We start from the raw sequence: 20,184 nt of genomic DNA, 5'->3' as shown, positions 1-20,184 counted from the left end.
GAAAAGCTTGTATTTATCCATAGGATACCCATCTGGAGGAAAATATAAAAAATTTTAATTTTGAAGCAGGGCTCCAGAATAAAAGTATAATATCATATAATTCATGATTTTATGCTTTAATGGCACTGGGATCAAATATTACAGTTTTAATGGGTTTCAACATTTTTGTCTTGAAGGTCCCGAGTGTGACTATTTTCCAAAACAATAGATTGCTAATTCCTTCATTTTTAAGAAAATGCACTCCTAGTCCTCCGTAAGATACAATAGTCTAAAAAAAGCAATTACAAGAAATTACAATGATTATTTTAAATCCCTGAAACACACGGAACTAATGATGCGCGCTGCTGTTTCCCCCGGAGCAGTTTGACTGACACACCGGATGTTGTTCAAACATGGTATCGACTTGCGGAATGTGTGAGAAATATTAATATTTTCATAATTACATTCTAGAACGAGTCATTTTATCAATATTAAAAAACGTATTTTGGGGGGTTTCCCGGACATCAAACCAACCAGGTATGACAGTTGACCATTCATTTAATTTAAAGTTTATATGCAATTTTCTTAAAATGTACATTAGTAACACAACTATAAACGTATCTTTGTACTGGCATTGTTTATGGTATATCATACTTTTTTATTTTTTACTATTATTCTGGCAATACCATATTTTCTGGACATGGTGCTATGGGTATACCCTATATATATTTATATTTATTAATATTATTATTATTGTTGTAATTCATGTAGTAAATGCACTAGTATAATATATATATATATATATATATATATATATATCACGTTCTTTTCTCCAGATGTCCTGCAGAGAAACTTGCAGGTTTTGTCAGCAGGATTGAGGACTTATGAAGTGCCACCAGACTTCATTCTGCATCAAGACTCGCTGTGGTCATCATGTCAATTCTTGTTTATAATGTTTGTTTGCTCTTTCATGCAGATGTGGTTTTACCAGACAGACCTAAGCTCAAATTCCTCAATAAGTTTCCGAACTTCAAAAAAGCGAAGAAGGAGATGAAGAGATTACGTGACATTCAGGGACCGGCCTAAGCGGCAAATATATTCATCAAGGGACAGTACGGGATTGTGGTCAGTGTTGCAATTCTTTAATCTTGTCTTATCTTGAAATAGTCGAGAGAAATATAGTGGTGCTAGAAAAACTGCCTCTGAAAAGTAAAGTTTGTTCTAAGAACAAATAATAATAATTTCCAGCAGTGTTTGTTTGATATGTTGTTATCTAATGAAATGACGTGCGATAAGTTTACACTTAAATTGAAGTCGTCCCTGGATACAAAAGTTGTAGCATTCGAAAGCTTAGAATCTGAACCTTTCATTTTACTTTTACATTACTTTTGCATATATGTTACAAAAAATATCCAAACAAAGCTTTAAAACTTTGCGTCGCAAATGAGCGCCACCCAGAGGTGATGTAGAAACATGCGTGTCAAAATAAAACGTTTTTCAAAAAGTACGTAAATAAGCAAGTCATATATCAAATGAAAGCTCTCATTCTCAGGAATGTGACTGTATAGTTTATTTCATTGCCCTAACACCACAGTTCCAATGATTATCAAAAGAATCACAAAGTAAAATATGAGCTCCGTAAGGCAGCAAACACAAACGTCTAATGTCTGCTCTTATTACTGCTTCTGTAAACCCCAAATACCCACAAACTCTACATCAAATCTTACCTTAGGAGGTTTTCTTTCAATTGAGCCATTGTTTACTTGTCTGTGAGCTTGTTTTGGTAAGTAATCCAATGTTATGTCTCAGATATCCAGAACATTGTTTGTGCAGTCCAGCAGAAAAAGCTTGATAAATAAACTTAGGCAAAATATGTTATCAACTATTGATGATGAAATGTTAGATATCATCGCAAACAAAGCTGAGGATCGACAAAACAGTGTGGAACCTGCATGCCATCCAAAATGGACTATATGTCTATGGACAGAGTTAGAGTTTTTGGCACCATTCTGAGTAAACTCTAGAGACTATAGTGTCTGTTGTGCATGAAAATCCAAGGAGATCAGCAGTTATACCAGTCAAACCAGCCTGTCTGGCACCAACAATCATGCCACCAATTTTCCCTATTGTGATGGTTGATGTGAACATTAACTGAAGCTCCTGACCCATATTTGCATGATTTTATGCAGTGCATTGCTGCCACATGATTGGCTGATTAGATAATCAAATGAATAAGTAGGTGTACAGGTGTTCCTAATAAAGTTCTAGGTGAGTGTACATACACACACCTATTATGCAGTTGAAGGCATTAAAACTAATTTTAGCCAATTAGCTTCTGATAGGAGGTGTTCTGAATTGGAGGTGTACCTGTGAATGTATTTTAAGGCCTATCTTCAAACTCAGAGCATCTTTGCTGTCATCATGGGAAAATCAAAATAAATCAGACAAGACCTCAGAAAAACATTGTGGACCTCCACAAGTCTGGTTCATCCTTGGGAGCGATTTCCAAACGCCTGAAGGTGCCACGTTCATCTGTACAAACAATAGTACACAAGTATAAACACCATGTGACCACACAGTCATCACACCGCTCAGGAAGGAGACGCATTCTGTCTCATAGAGATGAACGTAGTTTGTGTGAAAAGTGCAAATCAATCCCAGAACAACAGCAAAGGACCTTGTGAAGATGCTGGAGGAAACAGGTGGACGAGTATCTAGATCCACAGCAAAACCAGTCCTATATGGACATCACCTGAAAGGCTCAGCAAGGAAGAAGCCGCTGCTCCAAAACCACCATAAACAAGCCAGAATACAGTTTGCAAGTGCATATGGGGACAAAGATCTGACTTCTGGGGAAATGTCCTCCGGTCTGATGAAACAAATATTGAACTGTTTGGCCATAATGACCATCATTATGTTTGGAGGATAAAAGGGTGAAGAACAGCATCCCAACCGTGAAGCATGGGGGTGCAGCATCATGTTGTGGGGGTGCTGCAGGAGGGACGGCTGCACTTCACTAAATAGATGATGACATCATGAGGAAGGAACATTATGTGGATATATTGAAGCAACATCTCAACATCTCATGTCTGTGTGAGCTACAAACCTGACTCAGTTACACCAGTTCTGTCTGGAGGAACGGGACAAAATTATAAAAATATAATTTCTCAATATTTGTTTTTGTGGGATGATATGTCAGGCAGGTTTCTTGACAGACACTCTAAACTAGTTTAGAGCGGTTTAACTCTCAAATATCTGTGGGCAGTTTTGAGGCGTAAAAGGGAAAATCCTGTCCTTCGTAGAGTCTTGTTGAGTGTAAGTGAAACCCAGATAGGAAACCAAAACATCCAGAATTTGCAGACGTTTTGAAATGGAGAACAAGATATTAAAAGGTCAGTTAGACACTAGAAATAGGTGAATGTAGGCAATGGTGCTTTGACGTAATACAGACCCTCTTCTATAGCTGTAAAATCAAATATGGCACCATTAGATGCATCACATGAGGTCTGATGTCAGTGACACACTAGAGCCATTTTTAATTTTATGAGTGAATAACGACTTCAGTTTCAGTCTTTTCCTCACACAAGCTTTCGTATCACTTCACAAGTCATGCACACACAATATTTAAATGATACATTTATGGTGCTTTTTTGTCATTGTGAGCTTGACGGTCCATGTTAACATTGTAAGTATTTGTAAATAAATCGGTAATGTGCTCTTATTTCTCTTGTAGGTCGTTAGCCGAGAGTCTGGCAGCGTTGCAGCAGGAACAAGTGGAGAGAGAATCCAACAATCAAAATCCCGGGACCTTTCAGAGAATTGCCCAGTCCAACGTGCTCGGCATTCGCTAACATCACCGAACTTCATCTAGTAATGGCAGAGCAAAGCATCTAATGAGACGGATGTGGCATTACGAATATTCAGAATGTGTTTAATGGAGGTGAGATTGAATTCGCTCGCTTTTGTGGTCATGACATGTTCTGTGAAGGAGTTTGCAGGCTTGATAAAAGAGGTGTTAAACAGGAAATGTCATGTTACCACAAGAGAAGTATTAAGGCTCTAATGTTTGAACAGCAGGGCAGAAATTAAAGAAGTGGGACATGTGATTTGTATCTGTTGCATTCTTTTATCAAACGTTGAATTTCACACTGCGTAATTATGCTTTTGAGTTCTTTGGAGATATTTTCTGTAATATATTATTTATATTGTAAAGCCGGTTCTCGCCTCCTCCTTTACAATAATTCCTTTACACTGGTGCTGAAACCCGGGAAGGAGGAGGGATGCGCCAATGCGCCGCTACCATCCACCCCAACGGAGCAGCCGCGGCCATTTGCCGGGGGGACGGAGGAGCCCGGCCGCCTGAGCAGGACGACCGCTGCTGACTGCGAGATGAGGAGGGGCTCCTAACCAACCGCCTGGAGCGGTCACGGCCGCTGCTAGGGGCGGAGGAGACCCCTACCAGCCGCTGAAACGCGGCGGGGTCTGAGACTGGTGAGCGGGGAGGGGCTCCTGGCCGACCGCCTGGAGTGGAAGGACCGCTGCCAGGGGCGGGGAAGACCCCTTCCATCCACTAGAACGCGGCTGGGCCTTCCGTCCGCCAGGGGCCGGAGGACTGCCTCCGATTCTCCCGGGGAGGCTCGGCTGTCAGCCATTAGAGGGTGGAGGAGTGGCCGAGCACCAAGCTACAGCGTATTGGAGAACCGGCGAGTACGTTATTTTCTCTCTCTCTCTCTCTCACTGCTGCGGATGACCTGCCGGCAGATGGGGCAGAAGGCATGCCCCTTCCAAGGGAAAGGGGCGGGGTGTAAGTGAAGCCAGGGGATCCCAGGCCTGAGAGAACGAGGGAGGAATGTAGCAGGGCGGAGGGCAGGGCTGGGTCATGATTGCGCACACCCGGCCCCTAATCAGGCTAATCAAGCCTCAGAGAGTGATAAAGGTTGACTGGAGATGGCAGTGTGACAGAGAGAGAGAGATTTACGGACAGCTGTCTGACACCTGTGTGTGTGTGTTTGTCTTTTTGGTTCAGTTTTATATTAAACTATTATTTATATTGTCAAGTCGGTTCTCGCCGCCTCCTTTCCATTAATCCCTTTATACTAAGATTGAAAAGCAATGTGATTAGATCACGTGACAACAATTTAGCATGCTGCAGCTTGAAATCTCAATTTTGACTTTCTATCTCATAAATATGACTTTAATCTCATAATTTAGATTTTTAACCCTTTAAACTCGGATGGGCTTTGAATTGTCAAAATATTAATAACTTCAGTCTCAACCAGCACAAAATATGTATCGTTTGAAAGTTTAGAAGCTCTATTTTCCAATGCATGTGACATTATGACCAAAACTGAACAAGTGCTTTAAAATCTGCAGATAAATCAGAAATGTTCTGTTTTGATCAATTATTAAAAATACATTTGCACTGAACATATTATTGTAATCAGTAAAAACATCAAACTCATCAAATATTCATGTGTCATATATTGTTGGAAAGCTCTTAAAAGAGTAAAATATAACCAGACTATTTGTTTTACTCACAGATAAAAATATAGCGACAATTTTGTTAGTGCTGCTCATATGACGCATTTTTACTTATAAATTCATGAATGATAAACAGAACATAAAATATCACATATCATTATTTAGAGGAGGTGATTATCTTTCAAACGAGTCCACACACAAGATAATCAGATGTATATAGATCATTAGATAATCCACATGAAGCACAATGTTACATATGACCACCAGGAGATGGCGCCAAATACACGACACAGACTCAATGATGACTCAAATGACACAGAATGAAACTCATTCTGTGAAATCTCATGACTAAAATCATGTCTGCATGCTATGCAAACCTTTAGTCGTTGTGTTTGCATGTGTAATTAGTTCTTATGTACAATTATTATCTTTTATTTGTTTGGAGATGTTTTTGGACACTATGATCAATTATATTTGTAATGTTGTAACTTTTGATTTCTTTGTCGTATCAACACAAACACTTTCTCAGATACAGTTGATATGATCGGGAACAAAACAAAGTTTTTCAGATCCTCCTCATTTACACCCAGACATATATAATGAGAAAATGGAATTTCATATTATAATTTATATCATTATAGGTATTCTTTACAATGATATCAAACACTTGACCCTCTATGTTTTTGTTTGTTTGATTGTTTATTGTCGAGTTATAAAAAAAATGTGTACCATCCTTTCTCAAAATGGCCATAAAAAAGTGACAGTTCTGTCACTGCACATGTGCAGATCAGTTCCCGCTCTAAATCATTTGGTGCGAATCTATCGAGTATTAAAATTTTCAAAGGTATTTAAAACACAATCTTGTTATTACAGTTATGCATGCCCCAAAATAGTGAAATCATGGTACTTTAGTGTTACTAATTTGATTTATCTTAGTGATCTTCTTGCGATCTTGTCAGATTTTAGCTTGGAGTTATCAAATCTCAGTTTATGTATTTGTTTCATATAACTTTCCGTTTTGACACATTGATCATCATTATGAAAGCAGCCCGAGTCAGGAAGGGCCTCCACAAGGGGCCCCAGAGGAGCCGCAGAGAGGAAGACACATAAGATATCTTAAGATATCTCAAGAGATGCAGCTGCTCTCACTTTTCATTGAAAATGTATATAAAATTAATAAAAATGATTATATCCATACAATTTTTACAACTATGTGTGTTTCTGAAGTCTATGCCTAGTGTTGAAGGCTCACATCCGGAGCAGTCAAAGAAAAACTGTGGTAAGTTGAGAAATATTTGGAGGTGTTTGTACTTGACTACACTGGCAGAATTGTTGCGTAAGTTGAGGCTCTTCTGAAACGAGTGATGATTGTCAAATATTCTTGTTTAAGAAAGTTTGCCAAAAACCACAGCTTTCTTTTCTTTCCTTTAAAGCTCAAAATGCATATCTAATTAGTTGACTTCAGGTTTTTTAAGGCAATCGGTTTCCATGCTTTTCCCAAAGTAAACATACTTATTTGGCTCAAGTAAAGTGAACTTAATTATTTTAAGCTCGAAGAATGACTCAAAGTTCACGAGAGGTAACACTAATCACCCTAATGGTGACTTAAGACAAATCACAACTATCAACCAGCCACAACAAAACAACAACAAAAGTCTGAAGAATTATAACTATATTCACTTTTCAATAACAATAATTATATTTCTCCATAAGTTCTCTTGTCTTGACCATACATACATCAGTTATTCAAGCGCAAGGGCTTATGGGTATCCCAGACAGCTGCAATTTTGTGCTCAAAGCCAAAGTTTAACCTTGTAAGCTCGGATGGGCCCGAGCTGATGCACATTGATGCAATTTTCCTTGTTAATTGGCTGATGAAGGGATATGTTGGCAATTAATCGATAGTCAGTGTATTCCATTATAAGAGTGTAGTCCATCAATAGACCGAGATGATGCAGCAGAGATCAGTGAGGTGCATCACAGTTCAACCTGTAATTTCGGTGAGGTTCATCCTAAATCCAATGTTCAGGTAGTGGCATATGAAGTATCCCATGTCTTACAGTTGGAGTTGGCATCAGTTCATCCTCTGAAGTCCATCATAAATGACCGGAGTGATGTTTGGCTGGCACCGGCTGCATTTAGTCATCATCATTCAGAGACACGCAGCAGTGGAGTCCAACACCAAACAGGAACGGAGCTGGATCCAGCCGGTTCTGGTGACCTCAGGATAGGAGTCCCGAGGTTGAGACGGGAAACAAATAAAATAATATTAGCATAGAAGCCATTCGGAGTTATTGATCATGATCAATGTTTCTGGTTTCTGGTTCCAGCAGACTCAACTAAAGCAGCCTAATTGTGTGTTGGAGGATTAATTAGGTGTATGTCTGGATTAATAGAGTCTTTAGTCTAGACTTAAACTGAGAGAGTGTGTCTGCATCTCGAACAGTGTTTGGGAGACTATTCCATAGTTTAGGAGCCAAATATGTAAAGGATCTTCCTCATTTTATGGATTTTGATATTCTAGGAACTATTAACAGGCCAGAATTGTGTGATCATAATGAACGTGATGGAATATAGCGTGGTAGAAGGTCACTTAAGTACTGCGAACACCATTCAAAGCTTTGTATGTAGTTACGGAATATTAAAATTAACACGGAATTTAACAGGTAACAATGTAACGATGATAAAATGGGGCTAATATGATCATATTTCTTGGTTCTCGTCAGCACTCTGGCTGCTGCATTTTGAACCAGTTGAAGTTTATTTATTGATCTTGCTGGACATCCTCCCAGTAATGCATTACAATAATCTAGTCTTGAGGTCATGAACGCATTAATTCGTTTTCCGGCATCCGCAACAGAGAGCATGTGCTGTAATTTAGCAATATTTCTGAGGTGGAAGAATGCTGTGCTACAAACATTCAAGACAGATTGGTATCAAATATAACACCTAAGTTCTTCGCTGTTGAAGATGATGTAACAGAATATCCATTCAGAGTCAAATTATATTTTACCGGCTTATTTTTAGAGGTTTTTGGTCCAATAATTAGTACCTCTGTTTTGTCGTAATTGAGTAGAAGGAAATCTACTTTGATACATTGATACATTCTGCTCTTTTGGAGAATTGTGAAATCTCAGGTTTTGAAGAAATATAAAGTTGTGTATCATCGGCATAACAGTGGAAACTTATTCCACGATTCCTGATAATATCTCCCAGGGGAAGCATATACATGGAGAAAAGCAGAGGCCCTAAAACTGATCCCTGTGGCACTCCATATTTTACTTTTGTTTGGTTTGACAATTCCTCATTTACATAGACAAAGTGTATCGGTCTGCTAAATATGACCTAAACCATGCTAATGCAACTCCACTAATGCAACATAATTCTCCAGCCTATTCAAGAGAATGTCATGACCTATCGTGTCGAATGCAGCACTAAAATCTAAAAGCACTAGAAGAAAAATGCAGCTGCGATCAGATGATAAGAGTCATGTGTAACTCTGATAAGTGCAGTCTCTGTACTGTGATGAGGCCTAAATCCTGACTGAAATTCTTCATATATACTATTTCTCTGTAGAAATGAACATATTTGGGAGGATACTACCCTTTCTAGTATTTTTGACATAAACGGGAGATTTGATATCGGTCTATAATTAGCAAGTTCTCCAGGATCACGTTGTGGCTTCTTAATAAGCGGTTTGATAACTGCCATTTTAAAGTTTCTTGGGACATGTCCTAAGCATAGCGAGGAGTTAATGATATTAAGAAGAGGTTCTGAGATTACAGGAGACACCTCTTTTAAGAGCTTAGTTGGTATTGGATCTAACAAACATGTTTTTTATACAAGTTTTGTTAGCTCTTCATGACCTATGACAGCGAAGGATTGATCTTGCATGTGAGGAAAATTATGAGACAGATGATTGCATAATTCCAATTTTGTTTCTGATTATTTCAATTTTATTAGTAAAGAAATTCATGAAGTCATTACTCTTGAGCTGTGATGTAATATCTGGTTCTGTTGAGGCTTTATTCCTAACTAATTTATCCACAGTACTGAATAAACATCTAGGATTGTTGTGGTTATTTTCTATAAGTTTACTAAAATATGCTGACCTGGCAGCTTTTAGTGCCTGTCTGTAGCTACACACGCTATCCTTCCATGCACCGTGAAATACCTCTAATTTTGTATTCTTCCACTAGCGCTCAATTTTCTGAGATGCTCTCTTGAGAACATGAGTGTGATCATTGTACCATGGTGCAGGGCTTATTTCTTTCTTTTTGGAATTTGGGCCAGTGTTGATATTAACTCATGCATGTGGCATTTAACATACAGAATGTCTGTAAACTGATAAAGGCTCACAAAGTTGGTTTTGTACTCATCGGTTTAGCCAAGTGTTTACCATGTACTCAGACTGGACCAACTTGTTTGAGGTTTCACATCTTTGTCACCACATCTTCTTAGAAATATACATTCCATAGTCTGATCAGAACTACAAAAGGATGTTGATCTTCAGAGCCTTCACCATATTTGGAATAGTAACAAGACTGTACAGACGGGCTTGTTGCAACCTTTTCGAGAAATAGAAGTTTCAACATTTAACAATGTACTTTTTGCAAGTGTTGTGCAAGTGCATTTATGCTAATCTGAATATGTTTGAAACAGGATACAAAATGAACATTCACCAAGTGACAAATGAGACTAGCAAGTCACTAATGTAATTTTCTTGTAAAATAGCAGCATAGTAGTTTCAATGTCAGATCAATGAGCGGAGCAATAGTCTGATCTTAGTTGTTTTTAAAATTGATATCTGACATGAACAAGTCAAATAAATGAGAAAAAAGCAAGGTTAAAGGTTAAAGTTTGGAATGCAAAGTTTAAGTTAATTTTGGACCCTGTGTGCAACATTCAGAATTATTAATGCCAAACTAAAAATTAGATTTTTCTGTGGTCAAAGCCCTTCAGACAGCTCCATTAGTTGGAAATGTGAGGGCATTGTTAGAACTTGCCCACAAACAGGTGGATGCAGTACAGGCAGGAAATAGTGACGAAGCCCCGGACTGACACTCTTTTCCACCACAGAAATAGACCTTACAGCAGGGGTGCCCACACTTTTTTGTGTGATGATCTACTTTTAAATGACCAACTCAATAAGATGTACCAACTAAAAAAACACCGTTTCATTTAAAATAAGAAAATGCTTGTTGGGACTACTGCATGTATCCCTACATGGAATTCATCTTCTAATTAATACAAAAATATATAATAATGTTCAATGTTGATATCATTCAGTTTTAACACTAAACCCAAAACACCTACAGCACAATAGATTACAATAGCCAGGGCATTTACCAGTAAATATTGACCAGGCGAGGTTTTGTTTATTCAGTTGCCATGACAACTAGGTATGCGCATACGCGCCTTCCAAGGACTTAATCCGTGCAGCAGCATCGCAATTTCACGCTCTGTTCTCAGAAGTCCTTGGAAGGCGCATATGCGCAAACCTAGTTGTCATGGCAACTGAATAAACAAAACCTCGCCTGGTCAAAGTTATGACGTCACTTTGTAGGCCAAAACGCGGAAGTGAGTTAGTTCATTCCCTCGCCGTAAAGTCTATGGGTTTTTTTAATGGGTTTTTGCTAAATCGCCTGAAATAAGGTCTGTGGTTAACAAAGCCTCTAAATATTTTCACGTTTTGATCTATGAAATAAAACACACCAGTTATAACCTGCTTGTGGTTTTTTAAACTTTATTGTGTCTTAAAAACGGTGATTGCTAACAAGTTGCTAAAAGGGACTACATCCTTTGGCGGGGACTTTAGACGTCATCATGACAAACAGGAAATCTCTCACTAGCCCGCGTTTCAGCCTCACGTTCTTAGAAGTTTACCTTTCAGTTATTTGTATAGTTATCTTAAATACATAGAACACTATTATAACTCCTCTATCTCTCCCTAGTTTTACTTACCGAGACTCGATAAACCTTGTCCCTCATGCTGGCCCTTACAATACCGGCAAGTAAATCTGCACTGTTCTACATGTCCACATTTATAGTGGTTCTCTCCTCGATCTATGGTTTTTCTATCGTCTAAGAAAAAGGACATAAGATTGGAAATTGATACGGCCATAGCTAACGTTAGTGCTTATGAGATGGTAAAATCGCGGGTTTTTTCTGGCGAATTAGCAAATGGTATGCAAACATACAATCAAACATAATACTGTGAAAGATAATCTTTAAAGTTTATTTGGGGCACAATGATCAGGCATAATAATCTTAATCACAAAGAAAATAATATTAAGGTTTATATAAACTAACAAAATAATAAACGAATAAATAAAACATTAACAAAAGATTTTAAAAAAAATCTCAGAGAGACACGCATAAACAAAATTAGTTTCTAACATTTTTGGAAAAAACGAATGGGCAATATTTCTCATGAAAAAGTGGATAAGTGTTCATACACAGCGCAGATCATAATGAGTGAGCGTGTTTTTAAATAAAGTTTGAGGAAGCTTGATGATGACGTTGATCCGCGACCATGGTGTGCTGTAGTCCGTTTATAGCCTACCGTTAGCATTTTATATCTGACGGCTTTATTTAGGCTTCAAAATGTATAAATTTTGGATTAACTTGTAAATATTATCTTAATAGACAAAACGTGTAAGGGTCACAACTCTTTGTTGAACACAGATCTTATTTTTTGCGATTTTCCAAAAGTCTATGGGGAAAATGCATAGCTTTCCGATCGAGGGAACCCATGCGCCGCTAAATTCAGAATTGTCCTACAAAGTGACGTCATAACTTCGGCACTCTATTTACTCGTCAAGTGCAAGTCAGACAGAAACTAAAAGAAGGAAAGACATTATATTTATTGTTATTAAAATGTAACGAAAGTACATTTACATTTTGTGCGATCTACCAGCATTGCCTTTGCGATCGACGTATTGGGCACTCCTGCCTTGGACACTCTTTGTATGACTTAATTCAAATTAAATTGATAAAAATGTAAACTGTAAACTGTCGTGCAACGATAGTCACTTGTAGTAATACAAACAATCTGTTTTACCACCTCAAAATGAAGCACACTAATAAATATATTATGAAACCAAAAGATGATATATTTGTTTGTTTCTCAAGTTCCAAATGAAAAGAAAATTAAATAAGAGGAAGTAGTTTTCACATATAAAGGATCAGATTTATCAGATTTATCAAAAATAGACATTACAATATGGTTATTTAATACATAAAACCATTTTTATTGATTTTCCAGAAAGAAAGAAAAATACTATATTGTAATATAGTTATCGTGGTATAAATGGACTCATATCATGATATAAGACTTTGTTCATATCGCCCGCCCCTAATGTCAAGCAAAATATATCAAAACAACCTCTAGATTTCAGTTATTATTTTGGAAGTCTCTCTTGATCAACAACATGTTCTAGGAAGTCATAGTCTTTATGATAAGGATTTGTCAAGTTTGCATCAGTTCCGCTCTTCACATTCTTTGGTTCATGTCTGTTCTGTTGTTTTAACCCTTGAAACTGAAAGGTTAAAGGTTTCGAATGGTTTCGACAATAACAAGGCTTACCTCAAAACATAAGACCATATTCGAGAGCATTCCCGGGCTTTAATAATGGTTCAATGATGCCCAATAATAAGGCTACACAAGCCTTTTGTCACTGTACTTTATTGTAGACCTTCGTAAGGTAACACTTATCTTGAAGTGCTTCTTTTGGTACTAATATGCAAAGGCAGAATAATTGCATTAAGAATAAAAAGCCCATCAAATACTGTATGTCCACTGAACGGTTATAAAATGTCCCAGTGTCTTTTATGTGATGTGAAGTAGATCACACTGCACCATGTGCCCATTGTCAATATGCTCAGCTAGGCAATTTCCATCAAAGCTGTCCAGATGCTGTGCCAACAAGCAGATCTTCTAGTCCAACTTGACATACTGTAATGTTGACCTGGTAGCAGATCAGACATTTAAAGTAAACCACTTCAAGATCCCCTATAACTGGGAGTCTCTTCTCCGTAAGGACTTTCTTCTTAATGATTCTGACATTTCATCGCTGAAGACTCGCTCGATTGTCGAGAGAAGTGAGGCGCGAACGGTGCTGCCTAGTCCTCGAGCTGCAAACACATACAGAATGGGGTTTATCACACTCTTGATGTAAACCAGGAATAGTGCCACGTACGCACCCCCAATTGCCCCATTGTACAGATTCTTCCAGTTTGAACGGTTATGTGAAAGAGCCTTTAGGAAGCGGCAGGTGAAGTACGGCACCCAGCAGGTAAGAAAAAGGAGCATGGTGAGGAACAGTACCCGGTACAGGCGTGTTAGCCGTTGGGATGTGTAACCTGGTCCAGATGAAGAGGTAGGAGATGACACCGGGGTTGTAGCAGCTCCAGTTTCAGTCTTCTTTGCGCAAAACACCACCGCTATATTGCAGGACAAAAAGATCACCAGAGGTAGCAAGAAGCCTGCCATGGTCTCCACCACAACCAAGGCTTGTCCCGCTCCTAAATCACTTTCTACGCAGGCGGTGCGGTTCTCATATACATAGAGTTTAGCTGCATATATGTAGGGCAAAGACAGGGCTGCAGCTAACACCCAGATTGCAGCACAGGCTAGTAACACAGCCCAGCGTGGGCGCCTCAGTCGAGCCCAGACAGGTCTGAGAAGACACAAGCAGCGCTCCACTGCAACAGCGCACAGCAAGAATGCGCTTGCATACAATCCAAGGCAGCGTAAGAACATAATCAGCTTGCATACTGGTTCCCCCAATGTCCAGTTGAAGTTGTGCACCAAGTAGGATAGCATTAGTGGAGTACGTAGCAACAGCACCAAATCAGCGAGTGCAAGGTTTACTACGTACGTCCGAAAGCTTCCAGCGCCCTGCGTCTCGCTAGTTGCTCCCCTGTTACAGCGGTGAGCTCGAACCCCCAGCACCCAGACCACCAGACTGTTTAGAAACACACCCACGAAGAAGATTAGCAGCGTCACGATCATCTGCAGGATGCGCATCGCCTCACCGGGGTAGACTGAGGGGGGGTCTGTCACATTGGAGATTGAGGTGGTGTTCATCAGGGCTTTGGAGGACATTGGTTCTCTGTGGAAATACAAAGTCATGTTTATATGAATTCACATGTCCAAACTGTTTCAACCTGTCGTGGTACGTTTGTAAGGTAAGCATTTAATTACGCCAAAGAAACCCAGTCCGTCCAGCTCTGTTTATGTATCATGCGAGGCCTTTTGAAATCAGGTAAGGAAGTGGTACGCTGTTTCCTCTTTTCTACTCTGAAGTATTATGAAATAAGAGAAGATGCTTATTTCTATGAGATAAGTCTGGCCATGTCTTTGCGCTAAATAATTAGTAAGAAGCATTACAGTTTTATAATGGTGATCTACTAAAGGGACTGTAGGTAGGTAGTTTAAGGTAGTGGTGTTTGCTAGGGCAGCATCACTGTTATTATTGCTCATGCTCATTAAATCATACTTCTTGTAAGTAACCCAACCTGTCAGCATGAAACTTGGACATGAATGATTCCTCATGATATCTGGCAGCTTATCAAGGAAGAGGTGTGCTCTTACTTTTTTAAGTAACTGGACCTTTTATCTGGTAAACGATTCAATGGCAGACAAAACTCCAAAAGTTGACATTAGGCATGCACTGATACAAAATACTGATATCTGATTATTTGGAACAACATCTGCTGATAGTTTGGTGGTTCAGCTTTTTTATGCTACCTTATTTCAAATCACTGATAATGAATTACTTCAGAGTAACTGAAATGAGCCCATTTACATGCATATTTAAAAAATCTGACAAAGCAAGAAAATCACGTTAACACGAGTTTAAATAATCATGCTATAAGTGGCATGCACACAACACATGCGCATATTGGATAAGCCGGTCTGCTTATTACACATAATCTGTGCAAGAACGTTTATTGCGCTTAAATGGCCACACACGTTGTCAGCTTATCACGCATAATCGGTGTAAGTATATGCATGTAAACGTGCTCATTGACATTATTCACATTAATTGAATTCTGAATAGCCATTTAGTTTCACATTGATGTGGTCAGATTTTTTATTTTTTTTTTCTTAACTCAGATTGACTGAATTATAAATGATGCAGCTGAAGCAGCCAACACTTTACCGACACATTATATTCCATGCTGGGTCGAGCTTTAAGGTGAGTAATCAAATTAGTCATGTTAAAAGTTTTAAATGTAGTTCCACCACATAAAGTAATCCTGGCAGTGCAAAAATTACAAATGGCAACTCTAAAGGCACACCTGCACAGATCCGGTGCTGCAAACACATCTGTGTCATGACACTTCCAGGAGTGCAACACAAATATCTCGTATCATGCACCGGTCATCGATAAGTACAAGGAGAACAAATGAACGAACACTGTTTGCGATTAATTTAATCACAGTATCCAGTCGTTTATTTCAAAATAATAGACGGCATTCACAGAAATTAGCCCACAGTAAAAAAAACACAAATAATTTCTGTGCACAAAGATGTTTTAAATAAAAAATAAATACACAATACTGCAGATTAACTTCAGTGTGCTTCTTTGGAACACTAACATACAACCCAATTCTATTCAATTATTGTTTTTGAATCATTTTAATTATTATTTTTTGAAAAAATGCAGGCAAAATTCCCTGTTATAAATAAAATAAATTACCAAACGAATAAAGCACTAAATTTCTTCTTTTTTTTTTTTTTTTTAATAATATTGTTAGGCCTATTTATACCTTTTCTTTACATAAACTTGATGAATTTACATTTACATTTATTAATTTGACAGATGCTTCTATCCAAAGAGGAAAACATAAGCGTATCATCAGAGACAGTGGTATGAAAAGTGCTGTATTACAAAGTTTCACTTGCATCAGAATAGTAGCATTCAAGACTTTAATGCGTTTACACTTTAGAGCATTAAAGTGTTACAAGAACTTTGTTTTGTATCGTTTTTTTAGTGCATGGTTAAGTGCTCATTCCTTAGCCGACCGCAGGCTTCTGGTGGGCGTGTAGCTCTGAGGAAATGATTTTAGGTATGCTGGAGCAGATCCAGTGACTGTTCTGTGTGCAGCATCACAGCCTTGAATTTGATACGTGCATCAACCGGCAGCCAGTGGAGAGAGACCAGGAGTGGTGTAACGTGCTCTCTTTGGTTCATTAAAGACCAGACGTGCTGCTGCATTCTGGATAAAGTCGTCTGAATGACGCTCTCAGAATGTTCTAGACTTTTCTTAAGAATATAAACTATGCTAAACGATGCTAAGATTAATTTAGATGATGATCAATTTCAGTTGGTGGTTAAAAGTTGCTGGAGAAATCTGTGGGACATGATGCAGTTGTGATGCTTTAGATCAGATGATTGTTTAAAATATTGAATATCAGGAATGTATCATATATGTAACACTGATATTACACGCCTCAATGCTTCTTTAATATCTGTCACACATCATAAACACATCCATGATGACCCTGATACTGACACTGAAAGTTTCTCCAATACTTGCTGCAGTTTCCATCTTGAACAGGGTCATGACGATTGGCTTTCGGGTCGTAACCGATGGCAACCTGCGATTGGGGGGAAAAAATGAGGGACATCTGGGAGGCGAATTAGCGATAAACACACATTTCTGTATGAAAACGGCTTCAGGGCAGATTTATTTTGTGATAAACCAAAACGTGTGTGACAAAGAGTTTTTAAGGCATGATGTCATCAAGCACACCATTTTTATCCATAAAAGCCCATATGAATGGAAACAGGCAGAAGACGGCAAATTTCACAAACATTAATTTATGAGTTTTTTTTTTGTGTCATGCTGGCGTAGTGACTCGCCTCAATCCGGGTGGCGGAGGACAAATCTGAGAGCATCTTATCATGTGACTCGTTGAGGGCGTTGCCACGGAAACATGCCATCCACTGTGGCATCCACGCTCAACTCACCACATGGCCCACCGAGAGCGAGAACCACATTATAGCGACCACGAGGAGGTTACACCATGTGACTCTACCCTCCCTAGCAACCGGGCCAATTTGGTGACCTGGCTGGAGTCACTCAGCACACACTGGGCTTCGAACTAGCGAACTCCAGTGGTGGTAGCCAGGATCTTTACCACTGAGCTACCCAGGCACCCTTAATTTACGCATTTTCACTTTGTTGATAACAAAACAAAAGTGCGTAAAGTGGATGGAAACTAGTTTAATTGACAGAGGAACCTCAGCCATATCTAGGGAATATCAAAGAAACTTGAGGGTGGGTTCTAACCTCCAAGAACACCTTAGCAGCACCCAAACAACCACATTGAACCCACTAGAGACCATTTAGAATATCTTAGCAATGGATTAACAAATATCTGAGTAAAGTTGTCAGGCCAACTCCAGCACATGCACCACTCACGTTTTCTTCAGAAATGTAAAAGTGCAGTTCGGTTCTCCTGTTAGACACAAATGTTCCTCTTTGACTCGTACTCTTCTAGTGAATATACATCTAAAGTGCGGTAATTAAAGCGGTGTGATGCTGTGCGTGTCCCTCTGAATGGCAAGTCTTAGGAATTTTCATTCTTATCTCCCGAGGCCATAGCAACGGTTCATCAACAGCTGTCCTACCGTTCACAGCCTGTGTACGCACATACATAATGCATGCCTGGAATGTGAACACACCTTCAGCACCTTCATCTACAGTGATCATTAGGAAAGAGAGCTTCAATGAAACTCTTCTATCTTCAGTTCTGTGAGAAGCAGTTCTGTCAGTTCTATCAGTAGATATAGATATCAGTTCTATCTAATATCAGTTCTGTGATATGCATGAACTGCTGCTCACAGAACTGAAACTCTTCTATCTTCAGTTCTGTGAGAAGCAGTTCATGCATATCATAGAGATGTCTTTGGAGTTAGTAGGAGTATGTCTTACCTTCTTATGAAGCTCTGGTGTCACCTGTGTGCATTGACTTTGAGATCCGAGAGCTTTGGCAGTAGTTGGCGTTGATGACTGAGCTGATGGTTGAAACAAAAAAAGAGGGAGTGTTCTATGTGTCGGCCTATCAGTGGAATCAGTATGGGAGTGTCTCATTTTGATTGCAACATAAATGGATAGTCACTGTTTTTCTGTCTTAATGAAACTTTCTTAATGAAATGTATTCCTCGAGTGTCACTGATTTACCACATTTGTTTATTGCTTCAATGTTAATATAAACAATGGACAACTTTACAAAAGACTAGGTTTTTGTTTGCAGTTTTGTCTGTTTGTGTGTGTGTGTATCTGTGTGTTTGTGTGTTGTGTATGTGTCTGTATGTGTGTGTGTGTGTGTGTGTGTGTGTGTTTGTTCAAATATCTAACCTTAAGTATGAACAATAATTGTAATATTTGGCTCTAATAATGCATTAAAGTCTAATTTGTCTCAATAGGAAATTGTACTTTAAATGTGACTAAACTTGTCTAGCAGAGGTTTGTCTAAACTCACATGTTCTGTTGGTGTGCTAACCAGTGTTGAAGTGTAAATGTGTGTTACATCATTGCACTGTTGAGACATTGTTAGACAGCACTGAGACATCTAACAACCGAACGTTTGGTTAGACTGATGCATCACATTTCTGTAACTTCTCTTATTTTCTCACATTCTGTGAGAATCATGTTCAAGACAGTTCCTTGACGTCAAGTATTATATTCTTAAGTACACTGAAGGAAATTGCATTAGCTCAATAACTGCTATGTGCATAGAACACTATCTCATAGTATGTTATGTTTACATTTTTAGAAACTGTCATCTTTTTGCACTACTGAGTACTGGTCGGCGCTGCACTGTCTATTGTCCTGTTCATTGTCAGTAATTTGTTGTACTGTCCTGTACTTTTTGCACATGTTTGCACGTGCACTTTATATAGGTATATATAGGTAGTTTATATAGGTATTTTATTTCGTTGTGTTGTCTCATGTGGTCCTGTGTTTGTCCTTTGTTGTTTTTATGTAGCACCATGGTCCTGGAGGAACATTGTCTCGTTTTGCTGTGTACTGTACTAACTGTATATGGTTGAAACGACAATAAAAACCACTTGACACTTGACTTGACATTAGAACTTCTTTTTGAGTAATTACGACAGGTCTAGTGGGTATGGAAGCCGCAGAGTGGGATGTGTTGGGTTTAGGGGATGTGTTGGGTTTAGGGGATGTGTCGGGTTTAGGGGTTGTGTTGGGTTTAGGGGATGTGTTGGGTTTAGGGGATGTGTTGGGTTTAGGGGATGTGTTGGGTTTAGGGGATGTGTTGGGTTTAGGGGTTGTGTTGGGTTTAGGGGTTGTGTCGGGTTTAGGGGTTGTGTCGGGTTTAGGGGTTGTGTTGAGTTTAGGGGTTGTGTCGGGTTTAGAGGATGTGTCGGGTTTAGGGGTTGTGTCGGGTTTAGGGGTTGTGTCGGGTTTAGGGGTTGTGTCGGGTTTAGAGGATGTGTTGGGTTTAGGGGTTGTGTCGGGTTTAGGGGTTGTGTCGGGTTTAGGGCTTGGGTCGGGTTTAGAGGATGTGTTGAGTTTAGGGGTTGTGTTAGGTTTAGGGGTTGTGTCGGGTTTAGGGGTTGTGTGTCGGGTTTAGGGGTTGTGTGTCGGGTTTAGGTGAATGTGTTGGGTTTAGGGGTTCTGTTGGGTTTAGGGGTTGTGTTGAGTTTAGGGGTTGTGTTGGGTTTAGGGGTTGTGTTGGGT

The 20,184-nt window shown here is 39.1% G+C and overlaps 1 protein-coding gene and 1 long non-coding RNA gene across 2 annotated transcripts; one reads left to right on the top strand and one right to left on the bottom strand.

Annotated features, from left to right (window-relative positions):
- Positions 1-371: 371 nt before the first annotated feature.
- Positions 372-7,612, top strand: LOC127643688 (uncharacterized). The gene is made up of 3 exons (XR_007970563.1): positions 372-516; positions 956-1,104; positions 3,713-7,612. It is a non-coding gene; the product is annotated as an uncharacterized LOC127643688 (long non-coding RNA).
- Positions 7,613-12,106: 4,494 nt separating this feature from the next.
- Positions 12,107-18,499, bottom strand: LOC127643669 (C3a anaphylatoxin chemotactic receptor-like). Its single transcript, XM_052126479.1, has 2 exons — positions 18,412-18,499; positions 12,107-14,576 (listed from the first exon to the last, which is right to left on the bottom strand). The coding sequence occupies exon 2, from the start codon at positions 14,567-14,569 to the stop codon at positions 13,475-13,477; it is 1,095 nt and encodes a 364-aa protein (XP_051982439.1). The 5' UTR covers positions 14,570-14,576; positions 18,412-18,499; the 3' UTR covers positions 12,107-13,474.
- Between the last annotated feature and the right edge of the window lie 1,685 nt (positions 18,500-20,184).

The sequence above is a fragment of the Xyrauchen texanus genome, chromosome 5 (genome assembly GCF_025860055.1).
Source record: "Xyrauchen texanus isolate HMW12.3.18 chromosome 5, RBS_HiC_50CHRs, whole genome shotgun sequence".
NCBI lineage: Eukaryota > Metazoa > Chordata > Actinopteri > Cypriniformes > Catostomidae > Xyrauchen > Xyrauchen texanus.
This window is presented reverse-complemented; position numbering and strand designations above follow the sequence as displayed.